This window comes from Gavialis gangeticus, unplaced genomic scaffold, assembly GCF_001723915.1.
Source record: "Gavialis gangeticus isolate Ggan-Ray unplaced genomic scaffold, GavGan_comp1, whole genome shotgun sequence".
In the NCBI taxonomy this organism is placed as follows: Eukaryota; Metazoa; Chordata; order Crocodylia; family Gavialidae; genus Gavialis; species Gavialis gangeticus.
In genome coordinates this window covers 47753529-47769131 of record NW_017729000.1, presented here as the reverse complement: position 1 = coordinate 47769131, position 15603 = coordinate 47753529, and the positions used below count along the sequence as shown (strand labels likewise).

The following is a 15603-nucleotide window of genomic DNA, read 5'->3' as shown; positions in this document are numbered from 1 at the left end:
CCCCCCCTCCCAGTCCCCCTCCCATGGCTGCCCCACCCACCTCAGCTCCCAGCCCTTTAAAAAACCCAAAACAAACCCGACTCAGTGGCAGCTGCAGCAGCCTCAGGGCTTCTGGGGGCTCATGGAAGAACCCCATGCACAGCGCGAGGCAGTGGGGGGCAGCAGGGATCACCCCCCACCTGGTAGGAGCTGGTGAGCCCTGGCTTTTTTGTTTGTTTTTTTAAAGGGCTGGTAGCTGGGGCAAGGCAGCCATGGGGGGGCCTGGGAAAGTGGACAAAGGTTGGGGGGCTCATGGCAGAGCCCCCCCATGTGGCGTGGGGCAGTAGGGATCGCCTCCACCCCGGGCAGGAACCAGTGAGTGTAGGCTTTTTTTTTTTTCAAAGAGCCAGGATCTGGGCCAGGTGGGGCAGCCATTGAGATGGGGCCTGTGTGATTTGCAGATTTGGCTGATTCAGCAGCAGCCAAATCTCCAAATCAGATTCGGCTGACTTGATTCGGGACAGTGATTCGAATCATCGAATCAAATTACTGTCCCCTGAATTGGTGAAATCCAAATCTGAAGTGAATACTAGCCACTTCACACGGGTCTACTGAATATGGGTCTGCCTTTTTTATTTTTTTTAAACTCCAACAAGTAACAGACTATCCCTGTGTTGTGTAAATTATTGTGTATCTGTATGGCATCATGTAAAGCTAATAATTTTTCTGTACAGATAACATCCATTCAAAATCTAGATAAAACTGGAATATTTGTCTGGTTAATTTATTGACGTGATGCCCCTCTATTTGACCAGAAAGCAGCAATTTAAATAGGAATGCTCAGTCCTATAAACTTAGCGATATCTACTGCTTTTTCTATTACATATAACAAACCTGGGTGTATGTTTACACTACAGTCACGGGAATGGATGCTGTGAAGCATGGACATGCCTGAGCCAGCTTTAAATTGACTAGTTAAGATACCAGTAACAGTCAGGTCATTGCATCATGGAGCTCAGTGCAGACTGCAAAACCTTCCCAGAAAGCAGGGCAGATGATTCTTCACTGAGCTATGCGCTCCTGCTAGTTTACTATTGCTATCTGAACTAACTAATGTAAATCTGGGTTGGCTAGTCTACCCTACACTGCAGTGTCTGCAGGCTAAATGGACCTAAAGTAATTGAGAATCTGATCCTTCTCCTATTGAAATCAGTGAGAACAGAAAAAATATCCAGGTTTGGAGAACGAACTGTGACTTCTGAAAGGTCTGTGGAGCCCCCCAGTCCAAAAGGTGCAGATAGATGGTACCAGGAACCTAGCAAAGGACTAACTTGATAAAGAAACTTTGCACTAAATTGAACAAATTAAAAACAATGTTTGAAGTGTTTCACCCCCTTACATTGCCCTAAGGTTGGGTTGGGCCTCTTACCCAGGATTCCCTTTCATGGTGGATCCCTGTGGAATGAACATGTTCAAAGGCAGTGCATCAGTGCAGCTTGCAGTCCCTAATTGCACCACATCAATAGTTTGTTCTAAAATAACAGTCATGAACAGACATGCAAACTCCAACCTATGTTCCCATTAAATATAATACTTTGGCCCCCCAAATTTGAAAGTATTCTTATCATAAAGCTATCTGTCTGCTTGTTTCATCTCTGTCAGTCAGAGCAAGAGGCAGAGAAACCACAAATGAATCTTTAGCTAAGTAGCTGGATCTGTACCTTTGTCTTTTTCTCTGCCTCAAGTGTGGCAAAGAAGCACTCCAGTTCAGGCTTGCCCTTGTGTCATTCTCTGAAGGAAAGGCCACCGCACTAAGGAGTGACATCTGATTCTGCTTAATTGCATTTCCCATCCTCTTCCCAGAATCCACAAAACATGATATGGTAGGGCAAAATATGGGGTTCATGTTACAGTATTAAATATTAGGCTATATCTTAACATCCAAGTCCAGGAAGCAAAGTTCTCCATTGGACTCAAATGGGAACTGTGCCTGAACAAAGGATGGAGAATTATGATTAAGGACCTCCTAATTTAGCCCATTAATATCTGAATGCACTAACACTAGTGCCTGTTCCTTGTGCTTTTTGGGCTCAGTCTTCCAACCAGCAAAACAAAGGGCAAGCTTCTGCTTTACCTGGTGCTCTAACCACCAACCTACAGGGTCAGCTGTCATCCAGTGCCATCTCTAACCTGCTTCTTGAACCTGAGCCATTGCAGCTTGCATTTAATGCTCACTGGATAAATTGGATAGAGAACAGAGCAGTGAGAGGCTTCTGCCCCATTGGGGTCAATGGTCCAAGTTAGCTTGTTTACTTCCTCTTAACCCAACATCTCTCTTTGTCTCAGCTGCTAGCTTCAGAAGTAGAACTGGGTAAGACTGATCCAATGGCCTGATAACTACAGCACTCGACTCTACTATGAAGTCAGAGCAAGACAGGTTCAAAACATCTTGGTGGGGTGTAGCAGGCTACAGTTTGTAAGAACCACTAGACTCTTGGATTGTAAACAGATTCTCATTTGAAATAGTCCTGATGGATCTGAGTCAAAATTCAGGTAAAAGAGGAGTGGCACAGCGCTGTACACATGTAGTCCTTCTAAGCTGCAGTGATGCTCAGTGGCTAGAGACAAAGCACACAGCCTGATGGGCTTGTCTCTGGAATGACTGGCAGTTCATTTGAATGAGCCACTATTAACTTACAGACGTAAACAGCATTGTCCCAAGAAAAAATGTTAGTACGTTTTGACTCTCATACTTTATGAGTATTTAAAGTGGGGCAATGGACCGGTACGTCTACGTCTGTAAAACAAAAGGCTTTCTCCCACAAGAAATATGATGTCCATTTACACCTGATTCATAATGTGTATAACAGGATGCACTTCCTCCTCTTAACACCTGCTAGTCATGATTTAGGTGATTATAGTTTCATGACTTACGCTTGCTCAGTGCAGGTACATATGAAGCCACATACCTATCTAACCAGAATGCAGCCAACTGTGCGTGCTAAGGTGCCCTGTGGACACATCCACATCCACTCTGCAAGATTGCATAAAAAATGATAGTTATGTAGCTGGGTAACTGCCATTTGGGTATGAAAAGTGAAATAGGTTCTGCCCAAGAGGAAGAGGCTCAGATCCCACCAGAATTTTGTCTGTTTTAGTTGTGACAAAATAGCCAATAGGAAAATAAAACCTTTTGCCTGTGGGTCGTTTCTCTATGTCTAGCACAGATTGGCAATGATCAACAGATTTGAAACTAACTGGCCTGATTGTGCATGAGATACTCTGATCATGAACAGAATTTCACAGCACAAAAATCCTCACCAGAATCAGCAATAATCCATCCCTGTGTTGGCTTTCTTATCTGAGAGGCCAAAAAATGAATGGGCCACAGAAACAATTGTCCTCTCAGCCTGAGAGAGAGGCTCTACACAACAGGATGGGGCCCAGTGGTGAGGGAACAGCATGTGAGGTGGTGGAACTGTAATAGGGCAGCTGGATAAACAGAATATTGTGGGTCAGTTTGTGTGGATAAACAATAGGAAGAGCTGATGTGGGTCTCCAGGGCTGTCAATCTCACCCACATATTAAATTCCCTAGGGCAATTTAGAGGCAGGAAACTAACACGGGCTCTAGAAAATATGGATGCTGCCATGCCCAAACATTGACAAAGTCAAAATGCACAGGTAAACAGGGTTTCAGTGCAAGGCTGCCTGAAAACCTGCTTGAGAACAGGCTGCTTCAGTACCATCTTGAGCAGCTGCTTGCAGGCACCGTTACAGAAATAAATTCTCTTTCCCCATAACAGAAGCAAAGAGGAAATGCTGTCCTGGATACTGAGAATAAATCTGGTTGCTGCCATTTTCTCTGCCCCTGCATTCCCAGCTGCTATATGTTCCATGAAGAAATTCTGCCGTCCCCTCTTACCGTCTTCAACAACAAAACTCTGCCAGGTAATGCATGTACAAGGGGAGGGGCCAAGTGCAGCCGAGTGCCAAGCCCAAGACTGAGTAGTTGCTGGAACTGCTTTTGGATTTAGCTAGGCTGATCTGGTCCCAGTTTCATTCCCAGCCTTCTTATGGTTAACATATAAAATATGTCACCCCCTTACCACACCCCACCCCACGCCCTGCCATGCTGTGCTATGTTGGTCATAGCTGGAGATACACAGAACACGGCACACCAGAGTGTCAAACTGGTTCCCAAAGTGAGCATCTATAGGCCACTGGCATAGTATGTCATACAAAACCAATTTCCATATGCTGAACAGTGCTGTGCCAGCTTGTCTATAAAAGCTGAAAGGGTAGGGCATGGTTACAATGGGCTGATAAGCACGAAAATATGGGAATGCCTTTTGTTCAACAAATCATGCATCTCACACTATTCCATCCGAGAGCAAGAGTAAACTACACAGCATGTGTGTGTCCTGTTCGCAGATTGTCCTACCGTTATTTTATGGCAACCACTGGGTTACACTGCCATTCTTTCAGGTGATTTGTTCTTGTCCTCAAGTCCTTTCTTTTTTTTAATATGTATATTAAATCACCCATTGCTCTGTGCATTTCCCAACTTCATATCATTTTTGAAGTCCAAGGGGATGATCCTATTGCCGCTAAACTCAATGGTAAAATTCTCTTTCATTTCAGTGGGGTCAGTTCATGATTTTAATGCTGAGTTACTGGATTATTTGTTTGTAAAGAGCAATGATGAGTGTTTATGTGGTTACTTTTCAAGCAAAAAAAGTCTCCAATCCCTGTCCCTGATTTCTTGGCAACCTTGTTATTCCCATGCTCCAAGCAAAAGTACTCAATAATCTATTCATGCTATGGGAATGGTATCAGGAACGCAAAGGGCTCCTATATGCGCATTAAGGTGCTTTTTCTAATGCATATTAAATTTAGTACCTCCAATGCAAGGTCCTAAAGGAATGCACAGTAGGCTGCCTTTATGCACAGTAATGAATGTGCATGGTTTTTAAGTAATGCTTAATGCGCAGTAGCCTATTTTACTGTGTATTAGAATAATTATGGTTTTTACATGATGCTTTAATGCACAATAAAATAGGCTACTGAGCATTAAAGCGCATGCATAGACATGCACAGAACCAATTACTTTTCTGAGTCAGCGGCTTGTAGAGACACCTATGTGATATATTGTTACAAGTATGCATGGCAGTGCCCATTCGTAACTAGCTTTAGTATTTAGATGCCAGATTTATTGAGAAGGTGGAAGCAGTAATTACCATAACAGGTTGTCTTATTTCTAGGATCCATTCTGGTTCCTGTGGTCCATTTTCACCTTGTCTTCTTAGGTTCCTCATTGCCATGGGATGCTCTTATGTAGTGTGTCAGACTGTCTTCTTTGCTCACATACAGAGCTTTTACCCGTCTTAGCATTACAGCACTTGCTCATCCTGTACCCACTTGCCAATTTCTCATCATCCTGAGTCCCAGTCAGGTTGTAATACTGAGGGTGACACATACACTTGTTGGTGCCCACTTGGTGTTTGCAATGGCCAAGTGTCTAAAACATTGCTAGTCATCTGTTCTCATACCATGCCCATGCTGTCCGTCTACTCTGTAAAGTTATCTCTCTGGATTCCTCGGCTTTTACTCTGGTCAGTAACTTGCAGCTACCTTGCAGTGGTAGGCACCCACACTCTATAACATGGTTTTATGACAAGCAGATTTCATTTAGATAGCTAAGCTCTCCTGAGGATGCCAAACACATTACAGTATTGTGTAAGGCTTTCTAATGAGTAGAGAATACAACCCATACACTTCTCAGCAGAAAGGGGGGAGGGGCAATATCCCAGCTCCCTACTGCAGTGATTGAAGTGGAGAGATACATATCTTTCTCAGAAAGGATGCCATGTAATGATGTCAAGTGTCTCACAGACCAGAGACAGGAGTGCCCATTTCTGCTGAAGGAGCATGACAGTTCTGAAGACACTGCCAGTTCTGTCTAAGTGTTAAGTGATGTACTTCATGGTTGCATTGCAAAAATACCTATGACATCATGCAAATCCACTCTTGGCAATAATGATTGATAGGCTTTGTAGGAGCTCAGATACCCATAATTTGGCTGATACTTATCAGGTAAATTTGTGAGTGAAATGCATACATTTGGCTCCAACACAAAACACAGGGTTGATTCCAGCCATGTGTTTCAAATCCTCGAAAAGAAGAGTTCTGCATCTACAATCTGGCAATGTCTTTGTTTGTACATATTCATACCTTTTAACAGTTGACATGCTTTTCTCTACAGGAGGAACAGCTGAGGTCCCATGAAAATAAAATGAGGCAGATTGAAGATGAATTAGCAGAACATAAATTACATCCTGTAGAGAAAAGCCTCAAGTCAAAAGAGGCTGAAGAGTACAGGCTGAAAGAACATTACCTAATATTTGAGGTAAAGGATATTTCATCTGTCTGGTGATAAATGAATCCTTGGATAAGTCTGATGGGAGATGATAAGGCTGTAATGGGTCCTGTGTGTCTGTCTGAGTGCAGCAGGCATGTGTAGATGGGTGGGGTGCTGTGTAATGATGGGAATTCTCATTTTTGTGCACTTAAATAAAATCCAAAAAAAGAACTATTTTTACAGCCAGCTTCTAAAATGAACAAAAAACAGAGGGAGAAACCGCCAACCTATTATCCCAGAGCCTGCAAATCCCCATTGTTTTGCAGGAGCAAAAAGAGTGAATGCCTACAGGCAGGATAAGTCATACTTGGGGCCAGACCACAGTAAAGGGGATGGTTAGCTTAGCACAGAGGGCAGTGATATTTTTGGACAAAAGCTTTTTCAGTGAAAAATACAAAATTTGGCAATGAGGCAGAATTTGGAGACTTCATCCCAGTTTCAGCAAAGTGCTCATGTCAAATACCATTGAAAAACTAATTTCAAAATTTTCTTTAATTTTATCTGAAAAAAAATCCCTTTAAATGCAACATTACCTATTTTGTTTGACTCCAAATAATTTTTTTCAAGGTTTTGATTCACCAGAAAATTCAGATTTCTGTATTTTGTTTTGAATTAACCTCAAAGCTTCTGCTTTACAATAACAGGCTGAAAGGCTTCTTAACATAACTGAAAGTGAGAATACATTCACCACAGCCCTCCCACTCGGCTGCTGCAGTGGCTGCACGCTACCTACAAATTCTCTAGCTCAGGGAAAGGCTGCTGTGTGTGACCCACAATTTCAAGGGGGCAATCAGTGGCAGGCCTAGTGACAGGATTCTTGTCTAAGCCCTGTTTGCAATTCACTAGACCAGTGGTGACCAACCTTTTTAGCAGGTGTGCCCCAAATTAAGCCCTCCCCACCCTACCCCCCATCCCTGCCAAGTTTACCTGATAGAGTTTGCACCCAAGGGTGCCAGAATGGAGGTGGTGGGGCTCCAGCCTCCAACCACACTGCAAAGTGTGTAGCAGGGGCAGAACACTGCTGCAACAAGAAGTGTTAATGCCTAGGGCCAAGCTAACCTTTCCCTGGCCCCACACCTGCTACAGTTTTGTATAGCCAGTGAGGATTGAAAGCCCTGAATTTGGCAACAGCTGCAGGGTCAGGGAAGGGTTAAACTGCCTCTTGGCAGAGACACTGGCTGTGTACTCCCTCACAGCAGCAGCATCCTGCTCCCACTCCACTCTACCAGTTGCCTCCATTTCTGAGCCTCCCTGAACTGAGCACCTAGGGATCATGGGCCACATGCAGCAGCTGCCCATGCCACTAGTGGCCTGCATGCCACAGACTGGCTACCCCTATATTAGACCTCAGTTGCACTAGGTTGCAGTGAGCTACATAACATGCCTTCTTGTTGGCAAAAAATGGTTTCAAGTTCTTACCCCTGAAATTGAAGTATCTTGTAGGCAAAAACACTTGGGCTTAGGTCCTTCTAAGGAAAATCCTGATGAATGGAAACATGTGCCACAATCAATACAATGCCAAAAACTCATGGTTTAGAAAACAGGATGGTGCATTCACTGGTAGCATTAACATGTGCAATATCACCACCTCAGTTAAAATTAAATTCACCCCTATGCAAAAAAAAGCCAGCACAAGGCCATTTAGCCCAATACAAGAGGTCTAGCCCTCTCCTCAGGGATAGCACTGTGCTTGAGAATAGGCAAATTGCCTTCTGAGAAGCTAAAATCATGGAGGTCCAGGGAAGGGCAGAGTTGGTTCAAGGAGTGGCAGGATTCATATATTTTGAGGGATGGTAAAACCTGGTCTAATCTAATTTTCAAGTCAATATGAAAGGGAAAGATAGTAGGGCTGTGCAAAACGGCAGTGTCCATTTCGACCTCTTGATGGAACAACGTTCCGTTTTGACTTTTGTTTCAAGTTGAAACGGCTGTTCCCTTCCGTCAAAATGTTCTGCCATTTCCACCCTGTTACAGTGTTCCACCCATAGGATATAATGGGGAAGGTCGAAACAGGCTATAACTTTGTCATTTCTGGCCTGATTTGAATGAAACTTGCAGGAATGGTAGCTCCTACATCAGAAGCATACATCTAGGGCTCGGTGAACAACTGTTCACCAGGGCACCCTTGGGGAAAACTAGGAGTAATAGTCACAAACTCCTGGAAGATCATTTCAGGCTTGTTTCAGGCTCAGCATTAGGAAAAACTACTTCACAACTAGGGTGTCCAGACTCTGACCATTACTCCTAGTTTTCCCCAAGGGTGCCCTGGTGAACGGTTGTTCACCGAGCCCTAGACATATGCTTCTGATGTAGTGGTAAGCTGCTACAAAGTCTCCTCTCAGCCTTCTCTTTTTCAGGCTGAAGAGCCCCAGGTCCCTCAGCCTTTCCTCATATAGCTTGCTGTGCAAGTCTCTGATCATATGGGTAGCCCTTCCCTGGACTCTCTCAAGCTTTACCATGTCTTTGTTAAGGTGCAGAGCCCAGAACTGGACGCAGTACTCCAGCTGCGGTCTCACCAGTGCTGAGTACAGCAGGAGAATCACTTCTTTTCACTGGTTTAGCTGGTGATGCATCAGTTGATGCATGCCAGCGTATTGTTGGCCCTGCGGCTTACAGCATTGCACTGCTGGCTCATGTTCATACTGTGATCAATTATCACCCCAGGTCTGTGGTTGCAAGAGATGAGGGATCTTCAGTGCTGCTCCATGATGAGAGGCAGCAGTTGCACAAGCACCTATGTCATGAGTTTTGCCTGTCAGCAGGCAGAGGTGCAGGGCCCCAGAACCCAGAACCCCTGCACCTACCTCCTCAGCAGGGGCCAGCAGGCCTGCAGCTTTCACCCTGCTGTGCCTTAACAGTGGCTAGCACGCCTGCAGTTTTTGACCCCGCTGTGGCTTAAAACATACATGTGACACAAGTTTGGCTCTCAAGACTTTGGGGTGCAGTTTCTCCAAACCCCCTACACCTATCTCCTTGAAACTTGGCAGGCTTCATGCCCTCAGAAGGGGCTACCATTCCTGCAAGGATCATCCAAATCTGGCCAGAAATGACAAAGTTATAGGCTGTTTTAACCTTCCGCATTATAGCCTATGGGCAAAACAGCATTGAAACGGCGAAATGTTTTGACTTGTCTTGTTTTGTTTCGAGGCTCTTTTGACCATACCTGTTCCATTTTGATCTTGCTGTTTCGACCTCGAAACAGGTCAAAATAATGTTGAAACAAAACTGGTGGCGAAATTTCGCACAGCCCTAATAGGGCCTCCTTTTATACTGTACCCTATAATATAAGTTTAAGACATGATTTAATGGTAACAACCATTTAATGAACAAAATGCTGGACAGATGCATTTAAATCAAACAACAAGAAATGCTTCTTCTCACAGATTGTAGTTACTGCGATGGGGCACTTGTACACGTGATGAAATTGGCCTGTTAAGCAGTTTAATTGGCCTTTTTTCACTGGTTTAATGGAGTTACAGTTTACACCCGCAGCAGGATATTACATTTCAATTTCATCATGCTGTACACGTGCAGTGGGATATTTAGATTTAAATGATTTTGTTATGTAGCAAAGTAAAACACATCTGATGTATTTTAGTTTACTACATAACAAACTGAAGCGATAGACCGGGAAAAGGTGGTTGGGATGGTGCACAGAGCACTGGAAGCCCAGGCATGCTCAGGGAAGCTTGGGCTTAGCAGGCTTCCAACACCCTGTGCACCATCCCGGCTGCCTTCTCTGGCTGCCAGCACACCCTGCTGCCTTTCCACACTGCCCCAGGGGCAAGCCAGCCTGTTCCCAAGTGGTCCCAGGTGGTGGGAAGGCAGCAGGGATGGTGCACATGGCCCCAAGCTTGAAGAAGACCACCACGCCCAAGCTTCCCTAAGCATTCCTGGGCTTTCAGCACCCTGTGCACCACTGGATCAGGCTGGGTGCTGTCTACAACCTGGGGAAGCACCCATGCAGCTAGCACCCTGCCTGGGCAGCCCCAGAGAGTACCACCACCATGGTTGGAAGCACTGGGCCCCCCTGCAGCTCCGGGGCTGCACAATCTGGCAGCAGCTTGTGTGGGAAGGCTCTGCCAAGAAAAGAAAAAAAAGCAGCAAGGGGCCTGTTCTGGTTTTATTTTTCCTGCCCACCTCTCTTGTGGCCAGGGGGTGAGCTGCCAGTGTCTCCTGAGCTGTGGGGGGTCCCAGTCCTTCCCTCCATGCTGGCAGCACCTGGGAGGCCCTGGTGGGGCACTGCTGCCATGGAGGAAAGGACCAGGGTGCCCCACAGCTCAGAGCTCCCCTGGCCATGGGAGACATGGGCAGGCTGTGGGGAAAAAGAAATAAAAGAAGGATCAAGCCTCTCATCACTTTTTTTTTTTTAATCTGGCAGAGCCTGCCTGTGTGAGCTGCTGCCAGGCCAAGCAGCCCCTGAGCTGCAGGGGGCCGATCTTTCCCTCTGCAGTGGCAGTGCCCCCCAAGGCACCCAGGTGAGGTGCTAGCAGACGGATGCCACCTGGGGGTGCTGCTGCCATGGAGGGAAGGACCAGGGCCCCCTGCAGCTCAGAGCCTGCCAGCAGCTCACTGCCCCCAGCCAGGGGAGAAGCGGGTAGGCTCCGGGGGGTGGAAAAAAAGGGTTCAGGCCCCTCACCACATTTCTTTTTTCATGGTGGAACCTGCCCACAGCTGGGGGGGCTGAGCTGCCAGGGGGCTGTCACTGGTCCGCAACAGTGTCGGAAGTCCCTAAATTGAAATGGGTGTTTTTTAATTGACAAAATTAAAACCCCGCCATTTCAATTTAGGGAGAACTAAACCCCCGTCACATGTACAAGCAGCCATGGAGAGTAGGATGAATAGGTACTGTTATGAAAGCAAGATCATTTTACACTGGTGTATTTAACTCTGCATCAATTCAGACTTAGTGGGCATTTGTCAGAGATTGTGCTTCTTGCTGCCAGTAGGATCCCAGCCTTATGGCATAAAAGCACTTTACATTTATACCTATGTAATTTACCTCAGTTTTGTACAGTAAAATTAATCACACCGGGCCCCAGAATGGACAGAGAAGCTGCAGTCCCCAGGGTAGCTGTATAAATGTCTAGTATAGTGCTTTGACATGGTGTTGGGAGGGTGCAGGTAATATCCTGTTTCCTTAAGCAGACAGCAGCCCTGAGATAAGCATCAAGAACATAACAGTTACACTGGTGTAACATACAACAGCAAAGACTTACCCCTGATTTTCCCAGAGCTAACTTAACTCGACACTGGATTCAGTTAAGTTAAACTGGTCCAAGGCTTTATGTCAAGGGCTAATTATACATTAGTGGTGCAAAAGCCAGTTAAACACCAGTGTAAATGTGTGTTGCTTACTTTGGATTCCTTCTGTGTTCATATCCCACAAGGTTAAATCAGTTCATAACAATCCCCTGCCCACAAGCCAAAGGTTTATCTGGTGTAGTGTGCTGGTGACGGGTGACTCATTACTAGATGCCTCCAGCACTCTGGCTCTTCCTTATTACCACACTGCTTGTTCTGTTCCGTTTCCCTCTACAGAAAAGCCGCTATGAGACATACATAAGCCTGCTGTGTATGAAGATAAAAGTGGGGACAGACGATCTGGAGAAAATTGAAGCCAGCTTTTTCACAGTGGAAGTTGATGATCTCTCTTTGCGGAAGACACATTCAAGCCCTTCCTTGAGCCAAGGACACTTGTGTGTACATAGCAAGGCAGAAAAGGACATTATAGAGGCGAACACTTAACATGTAACACTAGTGTGGGGGAAAACAGTCAGTGATCCTTAGTACTCCTTAAATCAATGAGCACAATTTTACCTAGGAAACCATATGAACAAAAACCGTAGAAGTATATGACGTGGTGACTACTCAAACAAAAGAAATCAAAGAAGCTTTAGTTTACACTTTGCTAATTCTTACCCAGTGCTCCGGCACTTCAGTGTCATAGACTCTCCACTTTTTCTTCACATCTTTAGCACTCTTGGCATTTCCTTTACTACTGCAACCTGCATACGCAATAAAGGGACAGGTCATGTGTAAAAAGGTTGGGCTGCTCTGTCGCCTTATTTCACATGCAGCATTTCCATCGATCCACTCCTGCAGTTTCTGACAACTTGGAGACACGACCAAATCTTGGGTTCTCTAATCCGTCCCTTACCTTTTAAACAATCAGCAGCAGGTCTGCAACACCACCAGCATTTACAGTGTACAGGCAAGAAACAGCAGGAGGAAACAAAACATCAAGGAGCAGAATTCAACATGTTGCAATAAGACAGGTTCCACAAGACATTTATTGAAAAGCAAAAGGTGTTATTATCATGTGTGTGCAAAAAGTGATCTGTGGGTTGCAATAGTGGCACCATAAGCCCTGTTGCTTTCTTTTTATACAAATAAATATATATAAATAACTATATATAGGGAAACTTTAAAATGCTTAGAAAACTTGTTATTAAAAGTACCACACTGAAAGGCAAGATGGCTGGGGAACATTGCCAGGAAAACAATTTGAGGATACAGGGGTCTTAATTATCTTGCAGAATGATTTTTAAAATGCAGTAACCTATGTTTCTTTTTCTTTTCCTAATGAAATCCCATATGGCTTTGCTGTGAAACATTGCTCTATTGTTGACGCTTATTAAACTAAATAGCCAAACCACTGCTTCTTTTGTGTCCATAACTTCTGCAGCTTTGAACAGAGGTGCTATCTGAGCAGTGCTTCAGATACAAGCTTAACTACATAAGTGGGGTGGGTGGGAAATCTAACTTCCGTCCATTGATATTGTACTTACTCCATTTTGCTATGAGCATACTATACTCCTTTAACAGAATATTGTGTTCCTGTTTCTTTCTGTTGTCTGTGGTCCAATTATTTACTGTTATAATAGAAACAATTGCATTGCATTTCAGATGCCCATGATTGTCTCATGTCACTTTATTTATTTATTTTCATTTAGTATTTCTAGGCATGTTCACAGTAATCAAGTTCCAGTTTTAAAGGATCTTGTAGCTGCTAATTACAGTAATTTACAATTTATATTTTTGCAGCTTTTTTTAAGGAAAATAAAAGGAAAATAAAAAAGGAGATTTGTTTGGACTCTGTCAACTTTTGGGAGTTTATAGACTTTTGGGTTTCCATAATGTCTCATACCACTTAAAAACCTTCACCCAATTTTACCTCTTCTTCTTTTGATCTCTTTGGTTCTTTGTACAGTTTGATAGTTTATTTGAAAGGATGCACTAAAATCGTGTAAAAATAACAATAAAGCTGAATCTGTTGATAAAGAGAAGTGGCCTAAAATTGTTTCCAGTGTCTCTGTCCTGGATGTAAGCGCTATTAGTATTCTGAGGGTGAAATTCTGTCCCTACTTATAACAGGGTCACAAGCCAATGGGCAAAGGGAGGGAACAGGTATAAGGAGAAACAGCAACACTACAGTAACTCGGCACTTAAATTTCCCCCCATACCTCCAGACGTGTCCCCAAACAAGACTTTAGTCCCTAGAGCACTCAAACAGCAGCCAGCAACTGCCCCCAAGTCTGAGTCCAGCTCCTTCAGTCCACAGCCCTGGCTGACCCAGCCACTGAGATCTCCAGCTCCACTATGTGCTGGCCAGGTGTGGGACCTGCATGCTGCTCTCTCTTCCCCATACTCCTTACTCCAGCCTCAAGCTTCCTCTTCCTTTTTCCCTTGCCCCAACCCTGCCAGCCCTGGGGTTTTCTGGGAGTTATAGTCCAAATTAACAGTCAGCACAGCTCTGCAGACTGTCCCTGGTTCCTCCTGCTCTTACACATATTTCATTCACATAACAACTGATTTGTGGAACACAAGATGTGAAGATTTTGGTTTTCCTCTTGAAGAAATTTTGACAAGGGAACCAATAAGCCTGAGAAAATAAAACAACTCTACAGGCTGCCTCCAAGGCCATACAGTCTTGCCACATTTCAGCTATGCTCAGTTGAGCAGGGGTGGGATAAAAATAGACGTTGAGAAGCTCAGAGATGCCTTCGATGGCCACACCTTCTTACAATGACTTGTATATAAGAAGCTGCCACAAGTAGACTGTAGTTGCCCAGATTGCTAGTGTAGCTCCAGCCATAATGGAGCTTGTTTTGTTAGTCTGCTTTCAGCTTGTCCTACAAAAAGTAGAGCTGCTTATATGAACTCTAAATGAAGCTCAGGTGAATAGGAAGATGTATGTACTGATATAATGCACTGTCATGGTGCAGGGGTTCTCAGACTGGAAGCAGTGAGCCCCAAGGCAGCTCCAAGTGCTTGAAGCCAACACTGCTGGCCCTGCATTCAGTCCCCACTGGAGAGCCCAGTGTGAGCGCAGGTGTGTGTGTTTGACAGACAGATGGATAGTGCCTGCATGCACACATACTTAGACACACGTGCATGCACACACAAAGCCTCAGCTTCTTAGGATCTGTCTGTTTCTATTCAGTCTGGACATGGCTCCAGGTCACCCTTTGGCATATCCCTGCCCATACTGAGTATCAGTGCTTAACTCTCTACTCTTCTGGTTTAACCCCTAGGAATCCCTCCCCCGTGCCCTCAAAGTATCCTTTGATGGCAACCCTGCCCTTCTGTCCTGGCTGCATGCCTCCAACCTGCCCTGGCAGGGCCCTGTCTCCCTGGACATGCTTGTCCTAGATGGTATTCCTCTTTTCAGGATGTTGGCTTCCATCTTGCACCCTCTCCTGTAGGCCTTTGAAGTTGGGACTGACTTTGCTCTCTTTTCCTTTCCTCTTTCACTTCTTATTCTCTTCTCCCTCAGACAAGGCCACCCCTGCTCTCTGGTCACAGTTCCTCTAGGCCTGCACGAAGCGGCTAATACTCGTTTCGGATTCAGAGGACAGTGACTTGATTCAGTGATTCGAATCACTGTCCTGATTCAATTTGGCCGAATCTGATTTGGAGATTTGGCAGCTGCCGAATCTCCGAATCAGCCAGGCCAGACCTATCCCCCACCCGCTCTCTCAGCCCAGCAATGGCTGCCCTGCCCGGCCCAGCTCCTGGCACGTCTTAAAAAAAAAGCTGTGGTTCACCGGGTGCTGCCGGGCAGAGAGAAATCCCTGCTGCCCCCCACTTCCCCACGCTGCATGGGGGGCTCATGCAGAGCCTCCTCCCTTGCTCCCCCAGCCCTCCCACGGGTGCCCCACCCACCCCAGCTCCAGCCCTTTAAGAAAAAAAAACCTGAGA

The 15603-nt window shown here is 45.2% G+C and overlaps 1 protein-coding gene across 1 annotated transcript in view; it reads left to right on the top strand.

Moving 5' to 3' along the window:
• The window catches only part of PSD2 (pleckstrin and Sec7 domain containing 2), a 269100-nt gene extending 255405 nt beyond the window's left edge, over window positions 1-13695 (top strand). Inside the window, exons 13-15 of the mRNA XM_019506603.1 lie at window positions 3785-3929; window positions 6244-6387; window positions 11941-13695. Of these exons, the coding sequence (XP_019362148.1) occupies window positions 3785-3929; window positions 6244-6387; window positions 11941-12147 (496 nt within the window). The 3' untranslated portion in view covers window positions 12148-13695. The remainder of the gene's footprint in view (window positions 1-3784; window positions 3930-6243; window positions 6388-11940) is intronic.
• The last annotated feature ends 1908 nt before the right edge of the window (window positions 13696-15603 follow it).